Source organism: Perna viridis, chromosome 8, assembly GCF_037379345.1.
Source record: "Perna viridis isolate PV_CMFRI_1.1 ecotype Kerala chromosome 8, ASM3737934v1, whole genome shotgun sequence".
In the NCBI taxonomy this organism is placed as follows: Eukaryota; Metazoa; Mollusca; class Bivalvia; order Mytilida; family Mytilidae; genus Perna; species Perna viridis.
In genome coordinates this window covers 47104613-47122962 of record NC_142452.1, presented here as the reverse complement: position 1 = coordinate 47122962, position 18350 = coordinate 47104613, and the positions used below count along the sequence as shown (strand labels likewise).

At 31.6% G+C, this 18350-nt stretch overlaps 1 protein-coding gene and 1 long non-coding RNA gene across 3 annotated transcripts; both read left to right on the top strand.

Moving 5' to 3' along the window:
* Positions 1-1037: 1037 nt before the first annotated feature.
* Positions 1038-2956, top strand: LOC148610763 (uncharacterized). 2 transcript variants are annotated; one of them, XR_015914668.1, is made up of 3 exons: positions 1038-1284; positions 1960-2002; positions 2577-2956. It is a non-coding gene; the product is annotated as an uncharacterized LOC148610763 (long non-coding RNA). The 2 variants fall into 2 exon arrangements; XR_015914669.1 differs by lacking the exon at positions 1960-2002.
* An 8448-nt stretch (positions 2957-11404) lies between these two features.
* Positions 11405-17941, top strand: LOC148610762 (myosin-binding protein C, fast-type-like). The gene is made up of 5 exons (XM_088543233.1): positions 11405-11619; positions 12339-12600; positions 14227-14490; positions 16292-16326; positions 17756-17941. Exons 2-5 carry the CDS (start codon positions 12402-12404, stop codon positions 17939-17941), a joined length of 684 nt encoding a protein of 227 aa, XP_088399359.1. The 5' UTR covers positions 11405-11619; positions 12339-12401.
* Positions 17942-18350: the final 409 nt, after the last annotated feature.

Genomic DNA, 18350 nt, shown 5'->3' with positions numbered 1-18350 from the left:
TGACGAGGATTTTGTTTTTCAATGAGTGAACAAGGAGCTAATTTTTAATTGCTTGAAACGAGTGACTATGAAATAGTGTTTTCCCCAAAAAATTCCAACCCCATCCCCCTTTTCCCTTTGCCTTTTAAATAGTCGATAGCTATATATATGTAACACTTCGCCATACTGTACAATCTTTATTTAAAGCGTCTCAAGTAACATTCTTTTCAGTTTGTACAGATACCAGAAATATTACAGTTCTCCATGAATGATGGGAATATTTTACACATATTATGTGACGTAAACAAAATTCAGACGCAATTGACTACTGCAAACAAGAAAATAATTGCCTTTCCTATCTTAGAACAGCAATGCTTCGATTTGAATAATAGAATCGGAGTTATATTTTTTCCAAGGCTGGTTAGGTTCTTGACAACAGCAACAGTGGAATAGCGGAGATACATGTACGTACATCCACGTATTTCCCGAAGTTTATTTTACAACATCACAATCACTTCCTTAAATAAGTAATAAAAAAAAATTAAAGACCTGAAAACTATCAGAAATAATTAATTTATTTTTACTGAAACGTAATCTTTACCGATATTTTTTATTTATTTGATTGAAGAAAATGATGATTTTTTCCGTCAGGACAGTCACTTTTTGTTACTTCCGGGTCATGGCTTTTTTCGTTAGTATATTGGGGAACCTTAAGGGAAATTTAAAAAGTACACGTAATAACCGTAGAGCTCACCCCGCTTCGCGGTGCTCGCAATTATAATACGCTCGCATGCACATGAAATTGACGATTCGGCCCTACTGCTGTCGTTCAATTAAAGATAAAAATATCAGAACAAAAATTGAAGTTTTATAAACATGATTTCCAGTTTATGTATACATGTATTCATATTTCAGTTTCATTTGAAAATTTTTAAACAGAAACAGATCACGTTTTACATCGATTAACGCCCAGTCTAGGAAAATAGGACAACGAAAATCTTTTTTTTAAATGGGGCGAAATGACCAAACGCTTCAAAATTATCTCCCTTGCATGTTAATTTCCGGATATGTACAAGAGTGAGAAAAGACAGTTGTTTTTGTCAGGGGGCTCAATCTTCCTGTTGCCGCCATGTTAAAAATCTCTACATGACTAAGATTTTCATTACAACTTTTTCAAAATGTAATTTCTAGCGATCGAATGGACAGATTTGCGTGAAATAGTAATATATCGATTCAGAAAGTTGTAAATTTTGGATTTATCATAAGGAGATACTAATTTGGTAGTTATAAAAAGAAATTAACCAGGTAAGTGGAAAAGCCATGTTTATTATTGTCCTGGTAAAACCGAGCCTTGGTTTTATGAAAACTTGATTTTGCCTATTTGTACCCAATCTTTTCATAATTATTAGGTTTCACGATTATTTAGCATCATTTGTGATATTTATTTGCATTCTAGTTCACATTCACAGCTCATTCTATAATACACATGGCTAGTTTGTTGTTCATATTTTACTAGTCCGCCATTTCTTGTGTGTGTTTTTAGGAACCGCCCATTGAAATACATAATGAGATGCCGCGATCGTAAACAAGATTAATTGCATCAACGATATTAATTTGCTTAATATTGATACAGTTACTAAGATAGAAATTTCATCTTATACAGTTAAAAGGCAGTATTATGAAATGTATGTAAGATACATATACAATATAGGTACATTGTCAAACATTATTGAAGATATGTGATGAGGCGACGGAACGGGTAGGAAATGCGAAAAAAAGATTAACGGGATATGCAATCGCAATTTGTTTATATTTCATCTATGGTGGCGGCCAATGATTAATTTACGCATACCAGAAAAAGGTAGTTCCGCCGATCAAGTGAATGGAAGGAGCCAGAAAGTCGATAACCTGCTAATGTACGGATACAGCAAAAAAATTAACCGTATACCATTATTCATTTAACAAATAACCTCATTGTAGGATAAATAGAAACTACAGTACAAACCAAAAATAACAGACAACAGTAAGTCAGTTAGTAATACATTGTATCATTTGCCCTTTACATGTATGTGGGTTTTTTTTTGGGGGGGGGAACAAAAAAAAAAACAAAACAGAATCAATGATTGTCCTAATAAAATTGCTAAAATAATAAAGGCAGGATCTATGTTTTCACAAAATAGTACGGCAGGATAGAGTTTACAGATGTAGCTCTTCCCATAAGATCAAATGGTTGTTCCTTTTGCTTTTAATTTATTTCATTTAACCTTTCAATTTTACAATGATATACAGAACAAGAGGAATCGAACCTCCTACTCATTGCTAAATATGACATGAGTCCACCAGGGAACTGTCATTACACATGTATTTTCTACTGAACAATGTATTGAACACATACTGAAACTGCATTATAAAACACAATCAAGTGCAGTATCACAGCTGTTACCATCCTTTTTATTCAGGTCTTAACAAAATAGTACAAGTACATTGTACATGCAATTTATAATCTTATATAGATATTATAAGCTTACAATTATGAAAAGCTTTCAATTTTTATATGTATTACATGTATATTGATATTGGTTTATTTTAATTTTCAGCATCCTAAGCAGTGTGAATTGAATTACATGTAATAGACAATGCACATGTTCATAAAGCAGAAGGAAACATGACTTGCATTTCAATTATTCAACTGATTTGACCCATTTCAACAGCATATTGGACATACAATGTCTTAAATTCAATTAATGTTTAGTATGGGAGAATCAGCACATTATATTTTGAGCATGAGGAAGGCGCAGATTAAATATTACATGTATTTAGCTATTTCCAGGCGAAAGTATTTGTCCAAGACTGACACTTAGTAAATGTAAAACAATACAGTTGCAAACGTTTTCAGTATCTGCTACAAGACTTATTGTGGTAAAATGTGATACATTGTACATGTATATTAACAGAAAATTAAAATTGAATACATTAAGTATGTTCTTGTTTTTTATATGTGGCAAAGCCCAGTGAAAATTTCATTATTCTGATATCGGGTACATTTACTATATACATTTGTGCATGCATATACAGTATGCATTAAGGTGTCCATCTCTTTTTCTACTTGTGTTTACACATTATGCCAACACAATGGACAGTCCAATTAAACCATACTTTTAAATTTAAACTTAACCATTACTGTGAACAAGGATTTATATATAACTCTGTGCTGTGAACACAAATTTTGCATAACCAACCAGCTTATTACTTAAAGTAGTGTTCTAGGATTCCTATTTCCCGTTACCTGGGGCAAGTAAAATTTACTTTCCGTGGCAAGTTGAAAACTTCATATGTTGTAAGGATTTATTTTGTTAGGAAAGCAGTCATTAATTGTGGGAATGTTGATTTTATATGGAAATAACCTGAGGAAACCTCAATTTTTGAAAAATCCTAGAACACTGGACTTAGTACAAGTATTTGTACATATTGGTTTGACCTAGGAATAATATATCTGGTCAGCAGTTTAAAAAATAGAAAATGAAAAAGTTTGACATTTTAAGTTGATATTAAGTCCAGGAAGCCATGCAGTCAACAGAGGCTAATTTTGGTATCATTATCGCCTGCGCTTGTGACTTAAGTGTGACAGGAGTGACATATAGGCTTCTCTAATTAAAGTACATTATTTTTCATTATTGCCAAATGTTGCATGCATACATTAAAAATAAAAATGTAGCATTATTCCACAGCGAATATCTGGGATACGTGTATCTGGACTTACATTATATTACTGTACTGTAAGTTGTACAGTATGAAAAATTAATATGGATAGTTTTTAACATCTTGAAAGTGAACTGCTATATGTACAAAAAATGTATGTAAAATTTTTTTATAGTTGCAACTTCTGCAAAGTCTACTTAAAACCTTGCAATCCCTTGTAACACGAATTCTCAACTGAGTCTCTGTACCCTCATTGTGTTACAGATCTAATTAAGATTACAATGAAGTAAAGTTGCCACATTTTGATCATTCTAATGTATAAAATTGGTACCATATCTGTATCTGAAATTTACAAAATAAATCATAGCACCTTCCAACTCATCTAATTATTAGTGGTATAAATTACCACATGAAAACGATGATTTCTCCAGGAGGAAGCATGTAATATCAAGACTCAAAATCATCAGTCATCTCATATATGACTGATCATATTGAAAAGGTAGAAAGTAATAATGAGTATAAAGTTGAATAGAAATTTACCATTACATTAAATTTAATGTGAGCATTTTAAACGGTGTCATTTCTTATATTAAATTTAACATATAATAATAACACATTATGATATTAGAATCAAAACAAATCCAAACATAAAGAATCTTAAAATAATGTCCATATAAGTAAGCATGTCAATTTAAATGTCCATAATTAACACAAATATTATTTATATAAACAATGCGCAACGAGAAATGCAGGTAACTCCGTCCACATTGCTTCCAAGTCCACACACAAATACACGTAGTCTATGCGTTTGCACTTATTTAAAGCATGTGTGTACATTATATGTCTGTTTGAATAACAAAGAAGTGAACTTTACCTTTGAATATTCAATCAGTCAGTATGCAAATTATCTATCACAGTATGTTATCAGAACCAATAAAAAAAATCTGGAACTGTTCACTTAATTTTTCTCTGAAATAGATGGCAATAATTAGAAAGGTTCCGATGATGTACGTCATATTTCATTAACATCTGAGATGACTTAGGTTCCCCTATCTATGAACTCTCCTGTTTCTGCTCACAGCCAGCCAGGGTACAGAAAAAGAAAAAATAACGACAGAGAAATCTTCACTTTCTGTTCATTTCTGAGTACGGATTACGTACCTTGAAAATTAGAAATTGGGCACAAGTTTGTACACATAATCTCCATCAATGCATGAAATTATACCGTTACAATATTGACATCATATCTCTGTCATATGCATGATTCAACAAATGAGAACATAAAGTTATGCTGGTAATTTCCTCTCATCTTACTTCTTAGTGCTTTATATGAAGATTAAAATGTATTGGATGGAGATTAAATATCGTCATTTTCAAGACAGAAGCACTTCTTGCCAATCTGCTCACCAAAATTGTGTTCAAAAATGAATATCGATGTATGATACAAAAATGTAGCTCTTTTCAATAGCATAATATCAACAACTAGTAGTTTTCTTTAATTTGTCATTGATAGATTTATGCTGAATTAACCACAATTTTGATCCTTTTTATTTTTATTTGAAAGCTCATTAATACAGACTTCATCTTTATTCCCAAAAGTGGCTACACTAAAAATGTATGTGTGAGACACACAATTTTTTTATTTAAACAATCGTAAAAAAAAATAACAGATTGATGAAGATTAAAGCCATGATACAGAAATTTTGAGCGTGCAAAAATGATAATTGTACTTTTTTGGTTGGGTCTATGTACCCAAATCTAGATATTATTGTGCTCAATTCGTTGAAAAACTGTGAGATGTATTAGACTTTTAATATGGTCCTGCCTGGGTAAACACCAATTATTCAACTAATTAATGAAGGAGAAAAAAGTACTTTCTGACAATTTGTTAAAAGAACACAAATATTTCTCACAAATAAACAAGTAAAGAAACAGTTTTGCAATATTTTATGAGAGTTCAACAAATAACGGAAACTCACGGGATGCAATCTGCACTGTACAGTTAATCTAATGTTATTGTAAATGGACATGGTAAACCAAAGTGACCATAACTAGAAAGCGTAGACATCTTAATGTTTCTTATAAGGCATTAGAGACTTAAATTTTTGTTGTTGTGAAAATGATATTTAGGCTTAGGCTTTTTTGTGTGCTATCGCTTATCGCCCCTGACACTGTTTTTCTAGACCTCAATCCCCTTAGTTGGTTAATAAGAATATATATATATATCGTTTACAATGGCATGCTGTGCAAGTTTTTCAGAGACTACCCTCTAATCAGTATATTGATATGAAACAGTTTGTGATGAAGTTATCAAATCAGTTGGAAAATACTTATACATACACGTATACGAAAGGCCTATTTTATTTATATATTGATACTATTAGAATATGTAGAATAATGCATCCTTTGTAAAAAATATATTGAGCTATACATGTATTGTATGTTTGTTGCTAGTACCTGATCACGTGACCTTCGTACAAGATAAAAAGAAAAAGCTGTGTTGATAATTCAGAACAATGATAAACCACTGATGACGTAAAGCGTCTATATTGATTTTTTTTCAAATTTAGTTTAAGTAAATGCATGTTGCTACCAAAAGAATGAGTGATAGCTACTTCATCTGACTACGTCTTTCAATTTCAGTATTGTTCAAATAGAATATCAACATTGTCCTACAAAATGTTTGTCAGACGCATGCAGTAAACCGTCTAAAGTTGTCATTGAAACATATTCGTTGCAGGCGTTGCATGGAGGAGACACACAAATCATACTAAGACAAAATAAGCTTTTCCTGACAACAAACATTAAAAATATTGAAGAAGTATTCAACTATCTGGTGGACAATGATGTACTCACTTAAGCCATGGTAGATGATATCATAGTAAATATTGATAATACATCTTATAACTGATTTGTTTCTTTATTGTTACGAATCACGCTTTATTGCTAAACTCCTTAAATATCCATTAAAACGTGATAAGTTACACAAATGCAATAACACCTTAACAAATCTTAGTTTCGAAAACTTTACTCCAGATATTTACCCAAAAGAAAAACTGACTAGTCTTACAAAAAACAAGACTCGTACACCTTTTCTTGATTTAGATAGTACAGTAGAAAATAGAAACCTTGAAACTGATATTTATGAAACAAAGAGATGATAATGATTTCCTTATTGTTAATTCCCATTCGTACTTAGAGATATTCTTTTCAATGTCTGGTCTTTGTCCCTGGATAACATTTTTTTTATTATCGCTGGAACCTTGGTTCGTTTGATTTCTCTTTTTAACAAATGCGATGCACTGAAAAGATATATTGGTAAAAATATATTTTTTTAGATCTTTTCTTCTCTTATAAACTTGTATTGACAAATTAAGATATTAACTACACCGTATCTTGCATATTTAGTACTACGTTACCACTTCAAATCCAGCCCACTTGAATTGAGTTGATGGTTTTAGTTTTCTAATGTCTGTGTTCTTTAATATGTTCTGAGCTAGTTTGCAATAACTTCAAGCTTTCTCTAAGTAAATATTTCATTTGTGGAATAAATGACATATTTCTGCAGATTGCAAGTCTTATTTCAATAATGGTCCAAAATTATTGTTTAAAATTCTAAAATGGCAATATTAGTATCCAGTTGGTGGTTGCGACACTCAAATTTCAGTCCAAAATTTTCAAAATGACATATTTTTGCAAAGTATATGTGTGCAAACACTTTTAATTTACCTATTAGGCTATAATAATTGTAAAAAATGTTAAAATTGTCAATATCAGTATAATGTTGACGGTTGTATTACATATATTTCTAACCAAATTCTTGAAAAAGAGATATGTTTGTAAATGAGTGCAAACACTTGAAATTACCATTATGGTCTTATATTGTTTAAAATTCTAAAATTGTCACAATAAGCATCATATGTGTGGCTGTGACACATTAATGTCGACCAATTTCTCAAAAATGACAAATTTCTGCAGATTGTAAGGGTGCGAACAATTTTAATTTCAATAATGGCCCAAAATTATTGCTTGAAATATGATAAAAATGGCAATATTAGTATCCAGTTGGTGGTTGCAGCACTCATTTCTCGTCAAAAATCTTCAAAATAACATATTATTGCGAAGTATATGTGAGCGAACACTTCTAATTTACCTATTAGTCTAAAGTTATTGTAAAAAAGTTAAAATTGTCTATATCAGTTTTATGTTGATGGCTGTGATACATATATTTTAGATCAAATTCTTGTAAATGAGTTATTTTTGCAAATTGAATGAGTGCAAACACTTGGTACTGCCTTTACCGTCTTATATTATTAAATAACACTAAAACAATAAAGTTGAAAATGATAGCACTTTCCGTATATCCGTTACATCCTTCATTTCGTGCATTATAAAGCTAGAACAACGTTGCTTCAAGGAGATAATTCGACTGTTTTTGTGGATTTAAACCACTAAAATCCCCAAACATCTTTCGTAACACAGAGTTAGCCAATTATTTGCACGATATGTGTGACGCTGACCATCAGCTGACTGTTCCTTCACTTGATTTAGTTTCGTTTTCGTGCTAACATATATACTCAATACTAATAGACCTGTTATCGTTTGGGGTCTCTCACGGACGGTGTAAAGAATCAAATCGGTGAATATATATTCGGGTAAATTAGTTGTCATATGACCACGTTCATTCATTCAAATTAATGCATGTTCACGTGATTTTAATGTCCAAGGCCGAAAAAAATAATGTTATGTTTCCGAGCCCTATTTAAAAATTTTGTAGGGTCGGTAGGTAGGGATATTTATTTTCATCTGATATTTTTAATATGAAATAAGATACAATGAAAACCAAATATGCAAAGACTAAACATGTAATAGACTTAGTCCACAGCCTAATCCCTTTTGAGATTCAATGCACAAGGTTTTTTTGTTTTGATAGAGATGGTAAAAACAAAGAAAAATATCTCAAGTGCCGAATTCCGAAAAGGGGTTATCCACGAACAAGAACACACTCATGGCATGTGTGTTTCCAATTTAATTTTTTTTTTCTGATAGAAAGTTTTACGTTATTCTTTTTTTCTTCAAAATTAAAATAAAAAACGTATGAGTAGGGAGTCTGAAGGCGTGTCAGATGGGTGACCGGAAAAATATTTTAAGCCTAAAATGGTCTATGTATTACTCCGGTAGTGCTAGAAATTGTCTGGCAAGCCTTGTTTCTGACCCTCGTGCTGGTCCGGGTGTTGAAAGAATAGGCCTGCAACAGCGCTAAGCTTGTCGTAAAAGGCGACTAAATAGTGCTCAGAACCCTAGCCGGGGGCTAGGGCGCTCTGTCCACAGAGCAACTGGGATGTGTGCCCCAGGTAGTGGAATGGGGTACCCCTAACGTGTTACATGCTGGGGTTGTCAGGCTATAATACGGAAAACCTGACCGCAAACCATAGTGGTGCACCGTGTTGGGAAAGACGCCACGTTCCTCGCACGTTAAAATACCCTACTGTGGTATTCTCCCTGAGTAGGAACCATAGGGCTCCGCCACAGGAGGCTAAATTGCCTGACCCTACCCATCTCTCCCTATTTCCAGTGGCAATCGAAAATTGTCGACCCCATTGTCCTTGTGTCCCATCCCTTTTTCATTTCATCATCATTTCATGTTCATTTTATCATCAATTTCATGTTCATGTTCATCGTCTGAATATGGCTGAAATATTGCTGCTCGGACGTTAAACCCCAACAAACAAACAAAAAAAACTTGTTTCTGACTTGGCTTGGAGTATGAAAGAACGGAATTCCAACCTCTTACATCAAATGTCTATATATATTATATCTTATACAGCTGCAAAACAAGTATACAGGTTTTGTCCAAAGAAACATTTTTTTCAGGATACAAATGTATGTGACTATTTAGAATTAGATAAAATCGTTTAATACAAGATTTAGTTGAAATATTGATTTTGAAGTAATAATTTTGAGTCAGTATCTATGGATTTAACCTTTAAGTCCTTAATATACCGGTATTGTATTTTTGTTCCATAAGAATTTCGAATGTCTTTCGTTGAGTACACTGTAATTCGGAATTTCGTTTCCATTATGCAGTTGAATTCTCCTTTGCTAGATAACTGTTTATCTTTGTCTAAAAATTGAGAGCCCAGAATTTTATCAACCTCACCTACATGAAGTGGAATGCCCAATCCTTATTAACATGTCATAGGAAGTTCAACACATTTATTGGTATCAGTGGATATGTAGTAACACATGTTAATATGTATTTATAAACATGTGCATACTTCAATTATTGATTTCAGTAAGTGGAGGAGTTTTCTGGACGATACAAGCACATTCAACAATTTTAATTTCAATAATGGTCCAAAATTATTGTTTGAAATATAAAAACTGACAATATGATTATCCTTTTCGAGGTTTGCGACAAATGACATATTTCTGGTAATTGAAACAGAATCAACATATTTTTGTTTTTTGTCTCTGATGGGCTTGATATTATTGCTCAATATGTTTAATTTGTCAATATTAAAATCATGCGAGTGTCTCCGACTCAAAATTATTTCAATACAAATTTTCAAAAATGACAAATGTTTAGAAATAAGATTGTGTAGTTGAACGAAAGTAACCGGAACTGAAAACTAATTGAATAGTAACATGATGTTTTGCTGAACTTTAATCGAGACAATGTGTTTAAATGACCAATGTTTAAGCTAAACACCCAGTTATGTGCTTTAACTAATAAATCGCCTGCAAATGGGTTGGATTGATTTACATATTTGAATTCACTTATGTATCAAGTTAATAACATTTTTGATAGAAATTTCGGTTTTAGCTCTTTTTTTCTTAGACCTCGGTATATTGATAGAAGTATAAATAAGTGAATTGATTTACCCCATTTATAATAGTAGTATGTCTTTGAGAATTGAATTTTGTGACATAATTTCAAGTTTTGTGAATAGATATCTAATTTGTTGTTTAGAAGACAATTATATTTTGGACTACAATTTTCATATATTTTAGATAACGTTTTTTTTTAATTAGTTGTATTTCTTTTTACTTTTAATTTTACATAGAAATCGAATTGTAACCTTGATCTCAGATTTTAAGTTACAATATCTTCTATTTCACAGTGTTTATTGGAATACTGTGTCACAAAGTATAGAAATTTATGATAAATTAAGGAGATACAGGTACCAAATCCATTGGAAAATATTCTCAACTAGGCATGTTATATTTTGGTATAAATTGACAAAAAAAATATGTGTTGATTTTCAAGTATAAATAAGTGAATTGATTTACCCCATTTATAATAGTAGTATGTCTTTGAGAATTGAATTTTGTGACATAATTTCAAGTTTTGTGAATAGATATCTAATTTGTTGTTTAGAAGACAATTATATTTTGGACTACAATTTTCATATATTTTAGATAACGTTTTTTTTTAATTAGTTGTATTTCTTTTTACTTTTAATTTTACATAGAAATCGAATTGTAACCTTGATCTAAGATTTTAAGTTACAATATCTTCTATTTCACAGTGTTTATTGGAATACTGTGTCACAAAGTATAGAAATTTATGATAAATTAAGGAGATACAGGTACCAAATCCATTGGAAAATATTCTCAACTAGGCATGTTATATTTTGGTATAAATTGACAAAAAAAATATGTGTTGATTTTCAAGTTTTATATTATTCATATATTTAATCAAATTTATCATACAGAATAAGTCATCAGTTTTGAAGTTACAAGTTCAAGCTCTATTGACAACGTTATCAACAGATGGTCCGCATGCCTATGATCAATTCAAACAAGCTTTGCAGAAGACAAATCAAACGCATGTTTTCCATATGCTTCAATCCGTAGAAAAGTTGAAAGAGAACTCGAGGACGATTCAACCGACGACGATAAAACAAATCAACGCCAAGATCACAGGCATTCCCGAAGGTATAAACGTGAAAATTATCTTCATATTCTATAAGCATTCTATGATATAAATAGAACAATAAGACAATTAAGCCGTCCAACCATTCCTGGGTGGTCAAACAGTGTTTTAATACATCGTACAGTTTATACAATGGACGGGAAACGGAGGTAAACATTTTTATATCCATTGGTATTGGATCGAGAATATCAACGCTAAGACCCAATATAACCAATCAAGGATCAATACGGCTCATCTCATTACATAATACAGGACAATTACGGGGAAAACAATGCACGACACCTTTATAAATCAGTTGTTTAATAAGGAAAGAAAAACATAATACTTGGTTTATATATGATTCTTAATACAAATGTAGCATGTGTTAAGTGTATTCAGAACTGTCGAGTCAGGTCCAGCAGTTGAACGAAAGATACCGAACTGAAAACACAAATTTGGGCTGCCGTATTTTGCATGATTTTTTTTTTCTTTTTTTTTTTATATCAATTCTGGACATATAATATTGAATGAAAACACAGTTATGAATTTCTTATTTAACACAGCCACTTAATAGGCGTGACATAAAATAGGTTTTGTACAAATGTCTCTTAAAATATGTTAGGCAATAATACAGGATTACAGGCAAGATGTGTATGGTTTTACACAAATTCACGATATTAATTTTACAAACTAAATGTATATTGCATAATAATCTAAGACTATATAATTTTTTAAACGTTAGTTTTATGGACTCGAAACTTAAGTGACATCGCAGTTTATGAAGGAGAAGAAGCAGAACTAATATATGAGGTCAACAATGAGGATGCAGGAAGTTTTTTGGGCAGTAAATGACGAAATCGTTAGTTATGGAGATCCTTATAAAATTGTAGCTGAAGGTCAATTGAGAACATTTGTCATACCAGAAGCAAGGTTATTTGATGACCATACAAAATTATCTGCACAAACCGGTAATAGGGAAACCACTGCAAATGTTCACGTCAAAGGTAACCCATTTTAACGTTTGAAATTTATGATACAAAGTCGAAATGAAACATAGTTGTCAACAAAAAAATCATACAATATTTTATCAATGAAAGAATATGCCATATAGATGAAATATCTTTCTATATTGTTGTACATATGTACATGACACAGTGACAAAACATTACGTCTAAGACAAAATATATCCGGATCAAAATAATTATCCGGATATTTGTTTGACGAACTAAATAGGAGAACTATCACATTCCTCAGCTGACCCAAAATTATGTTGTTATGATGATCAGGTTCTCTTCTGGTCTTTTATTTACTCTTTGAAATTTACTGTGTGGTTGAGAAGGAGTTATAGACGTATCTCGGGGACAAGGCATTACGATGTCTCACGACTTCTCGGCAATTATTTGGTGTACAAGTTTGCGTAAGACGTGCCACCAGTCTGAATATTGATATTTGTACACTCCTTGAGACGTTAAGATTTACACATCGTTTTGCGTTTGTTTAAACGCGCGATGAACGCACGATACAAGCGTTCGTTTATTTTTGTACTTTGATTATTTCCTTGATTCAAATATTATTTTTATACTATTTGATACGTATAATTTATATATCTTCATTAATTCAATTTTCTTTTTTCTCTTTCATCATTATTGGTTTATATTATTATTTTTCATCTTTTGTCTATAGTGCGTTTAAAAGCACGCTGTAAGCGTTCGTCTATCGTGCGTTTAAACTTTTTAGGAACTGTTTTTAAATGACATTTTTTACCTATTACAGTAGCCATGATATTGGCATCAAACAATTTATTGATTTATGGCGAATTCAGTTATAAGACAGAAGACCGAATTTTCATCGTTTCTGTTTCGGAAAATTAATATATTTATATTTCCAAATTGTTCTTTTTCTCGTTTCTTTTGTTGATTTATAAAGTTTATTATTCAACAGGTCCAAGTCAGAACAATCTAGTTAAAATGTTTCATTCTGTCACATGTTATTTTACTTAAATCATTGAATGCAAATCATATAGAGAAAAAAAATGTATCACAAATATTGTATGAACTTAAACATAGAGCTGTACGCGTTGTTGTGTAAGGTTTTATAATGTATGCCCGATATAAATACAACAATAAACAAAATATAAAAAAATCCATCCGTTGGGAGCAGAGAATTTGGTGACAAAATTGTTCTATTATCTCATGAAGCGTAAAATGGCAAATTACCACGAAACGAGAATTTGAATTAAACAGCACCATAATCGCCATATTGGAAATAAATCAGTCCATCTGGAACCGAGACATTTTCGACGAAATTTGAACGGACGGATTAAATAAACCCGACAAACCATCCACAACAATTTTATTTGTTACCGCTACAAAAGGGATAGGACACAAGTTTTACCAACTTATGAAGTCTTCTCCCAACAATAATATACAATGCATAAATTAGAACATCGAGGGCGTGCATTTATCATTATGAATATTAAAAAAGATAATTTGAATTAGATTTTACATATCAGCCGATCACCCATTCAGGCAGGTACATTCAAAATATTTGGATAATCAGAATAAATAAGTAAAATATAAGTTCACTAAATATACACGACATCTTTAATTTTGTACAAAGACGTGTTTCAGCTTCCCACTTTTCAAAACAGATTGAAGATATCATTGTAAAAGAAGGTGATACAGGAGTTTTTAGCTGTGAGATTGTTCAGGAGAGTGATGATGTGAAGTGGTTTGCAAATGGGAAAGATGTCGATGGCGACCATAACGTCAGTGTGGTCAATGACGGGAAATTACGTAAACTGTACATATTTCATTCCAATCTATCTAACAATGGATCTAAAGTCCTTGTTTCTATAAATGATGAGATAAGGAGAGCAAAGTTTTATGTTGGAGGTAATTTTACGATAATTCAATACCAATTTGAAAATGTTTATTCATTTTACCTACTAGTAGGTGATTTATAAAATTGTATTTTCCATATTCTTTGCTGGTGTTTTTCATCAAGTGATTCAGGTTAAAGGGATGTAAATATTGAAACACTTAAAACCTGGTTTAAATCAATCATCATCGTAAATTGCCGATTATAGGTCAATAAAATTACTCTTTTCATAAGTTTGAATTTGTACTTTACATATGATGTCTGCTAAGTGCCCCCTAATTCAGATTTTTTATTTATTATTATTTTTTTTTTTGGTTTTTTTTTTTGGTTTTTTTTTTTTTGTTTTTTGTTTTTTTTGTTTTTTTTTTTTATTTGTGTTTGTTTGTCTGTTTTGTTTTTGTTTTTGTTTCTGTTTTTTTGTTGATGTAATCTTTTGTTTTTCTTTTCGCTTTTATGCGTAGATATTTTGGTATACAAAATAACTCCTGACCTTGCCGTTTAAAACATTAAACGGTTATAATTAAATATATATATATATATATATATATATATATATATATATATATATATATATATATATATATATATATATATATATATATAATCAAAATACAACGAATACCATCGTGGTGCATACTTTCTAGACTTACATACTTACTAACGGTTTAATTGATTATTAATTGATTCCCTATCACACAATTACATTGTAACTTGCAGGTCCATAGACGGTTATAAGTACACACACACACACACACACACACACACACACACACATATATATATATATATATACGTAAATATTGATTTCAATATGTTCCTAATTTACTTCGGTTTCGCTTTAAATTCGGTACTTTGCCCTTATTTGAGAAAGTTTACACATCTTGAAATGCTAAACCTTTTCAAACAGTTGGAAAGTACATATGGCATCAGTACAGAGTCATGCCCTCCTGTATTGAAATCATATGGAAGGCAGATGTACTTAAATTATCAATCAATTAATGGAAATGAGCAACATGGGAAAATGTTAATCAGAAATAGTTACAACTCAAAATATGCTTTCCAAGTTAGGACACCAACCGATTTCGCCAAGATTTTCCTGCAAACTTTCATGTCGTGTACGCAAGGTTTTGACAACACATGTGATTGCTCAGCCACACTCAGCATATTATGCAGTTGTGTACTTTCATCTATGAAAGAAGCCGATCAGGTATTTTACTTTTGCTCTTACAAGTTCGGACACGGATTTACATTATAAACTTTGCTTTATTTACAGACATTACGTATATGTAGCATATTATCATTTGTTTGAAGCTCCTCGGGGAATTCACTTATATGTACTTATATATGTACAAAAACTGTCTGTGAAAAATTTACATTACCAAATGACAGTTGAATATCAAGGACTTCATGTTACAGACATTGGCATCTTATTGAAATAATTCATATTAACAGATATATTAAAGCCAAAACTCCCAAACATTACCCAAAGTCGTCCTTGTCTACATTGCATACATGTATGGTATAATATACCCTATCAGACATATATATTTAGGTTACAGACCACCAATTCAACCAATGAGCATTTGGAACGTACGCAAAAATAGTCCTACGCAGAAATTACTCCTGTTCCTCATAGTGCTGTGAAAAAAGTTCTCATCTCATCTAAAAAATTTAAACGGTTTCTGAAAGGAAAAACATTTCTGTACATTTTATAGGTGCATTTTGCTTCTTGTGATGTGAAGCCTAATCTCCATAATGATTTCTAAATATACCCCTATCTTGTAAAAACACTGAGATTTCCCATGCTATTTATAGACACTTCACTTCCGGTGACTAGTACTGCACAGCAAGTTTGCTAACCCCACATGCCATTCTGAGGATTGTGAGCTGACATATGTAGAACCATGCTGATATATAGTCATCTGCAGGTTAAAGTTAAGGTAAAGTCCAGAAAAGCCATTGAATATTGTGAAATTAGCATAGAAGCCTATGGGAAGTGGAATTAGTGGTTTCTAGCCTGAAGTTTTCTTAAAATAAGACCCTTTATACCCGGCATCTCGAATTTGCTTTCAACAAATTTCTTGATTTCGAAAAAGTTTGTCAATAATGACAGGTACACAAGTTGATCTATGACTTATTTATCGGTACATACACTGAAATTAGTTGATTTTAGTCTGAAAAGTGTTACTCGGCAAAAGTTGTACAACGTTATTTCAAATGTTCCGTTGTTCAGGTTTCTAGACTATGGAGCCTATATAAACAAGTCTAACTTTTTTTAATTAAGGACTCTTATATTTGATCAACTGATATTTTTTACAAATGAACGTGGTCACGTTACAACTGATTGCACTGTCTACACCATGATTCAATGAATATGAATGCCTGGAACAAACGTGTTGATGCTTTACACCGTCCATGTGAGACCCCAAAGGATAGTCAAAGACGTTAAAAAAATCCAAGCCAGTGATGTACCTATATTTAGTGTAAATGCCTTTTTTGACCGGAACTGTATATATATATATGTGTGTGTGTGTGTGTGTGTGTGTGTGTGTGTGTGTGTGTATCAGCATAAAAGAAAACAATTACACTAAGTTTAAGAACAATCGGCTAGGGTCAGCGTTTTTCATCTCGTGCAAATGTATTCGTAAGCACAGCCGTATTAAATATATGTGTGGTCTATATTTCACTAAGACGGTCACATTTTCTGTTTGAAGCAACTCTGTTTCCAAAAAGAAATAATTAAGCAAAATGAATGTGTACGTGTGTGTGAGATACGGGACGTGCTATCTTTTTCAACTTTGTTATTACAGTCTTATTAAATAATCACGCTTTAAAGCGTACTGTTTAAAGACAAAAAAGACAAAAACAAAAAAAAACAAAAACAAGAAACAAAACGAAAAAAAAAATAAAATGTTTGTCCAACCTTTAACAGTTTATCCACACCTATTGAAATAAGGGAGATAAGATATATCATGCCATTGTGGTAAAATGAAATACAATCCATACAATTTATTTATTATATGCAAATAATAATTCTAATGATAGATAACTCTGTCAAAATATATTAGGTCTTACATTTCAAAAAGATCATTTCATGTAGCGATCGATTTACATTCATTTAAAATATAGAGGAATTGTTTAAGTGAAATTCAATTGTCAAATTGTTGGTTTTGACGCGTATGTTTCAAATTGTACAATTTTTACACCAAACACAAGTTTAATGCTTAAAGTCACCTAAAAACCTGTAGTAAAGACAATTACACATCTCTAATTTTCAAGGTAAAGGAGAAAGTGAGAAACGCATGGGGCCATTGTAATTTTAAGAAGTGGGACGAAAAACAATATGATGATAGTTTCTGTTTGATGAACAATCTTGTCAAAAAGATAGCAACCACTAATATGACGACCAGTTCAGACGGAAATAAAGTATTGAAAGAATTAAAGCAGCTAAAAGAGAATGGTTAGTTCTGTTTGGTACATTCGCATGAGATGTCGGCTGCACACCACAAGTCATAATTATTACAATTGTGGTGTCAAAATTAAGTATAAAATTACATTTATAATATTTTAGAACTCTAATACATTAGAGTGACAAAAAAGTATGTTAGCAATGGAAGTCCTTTCAATTATAAATATCCGCATGCGATGATTTTCGAAGATTTTTATACCTTACTAAAAAGATCAGCATTTAATTCAATATCAAAGACAATTACATGCTTGATAGAAAATCTTTAACATATATGAAATAGTGCATGAATGGAAGATGTCTAAAGATTTACCTATTTTATAATACTATTGCACTCATTTGTAATGTTATATAATGCTCCTTTAATGTTTTGTTAATTAGCACTCCGGCTAAGAATCATGTTAAGTG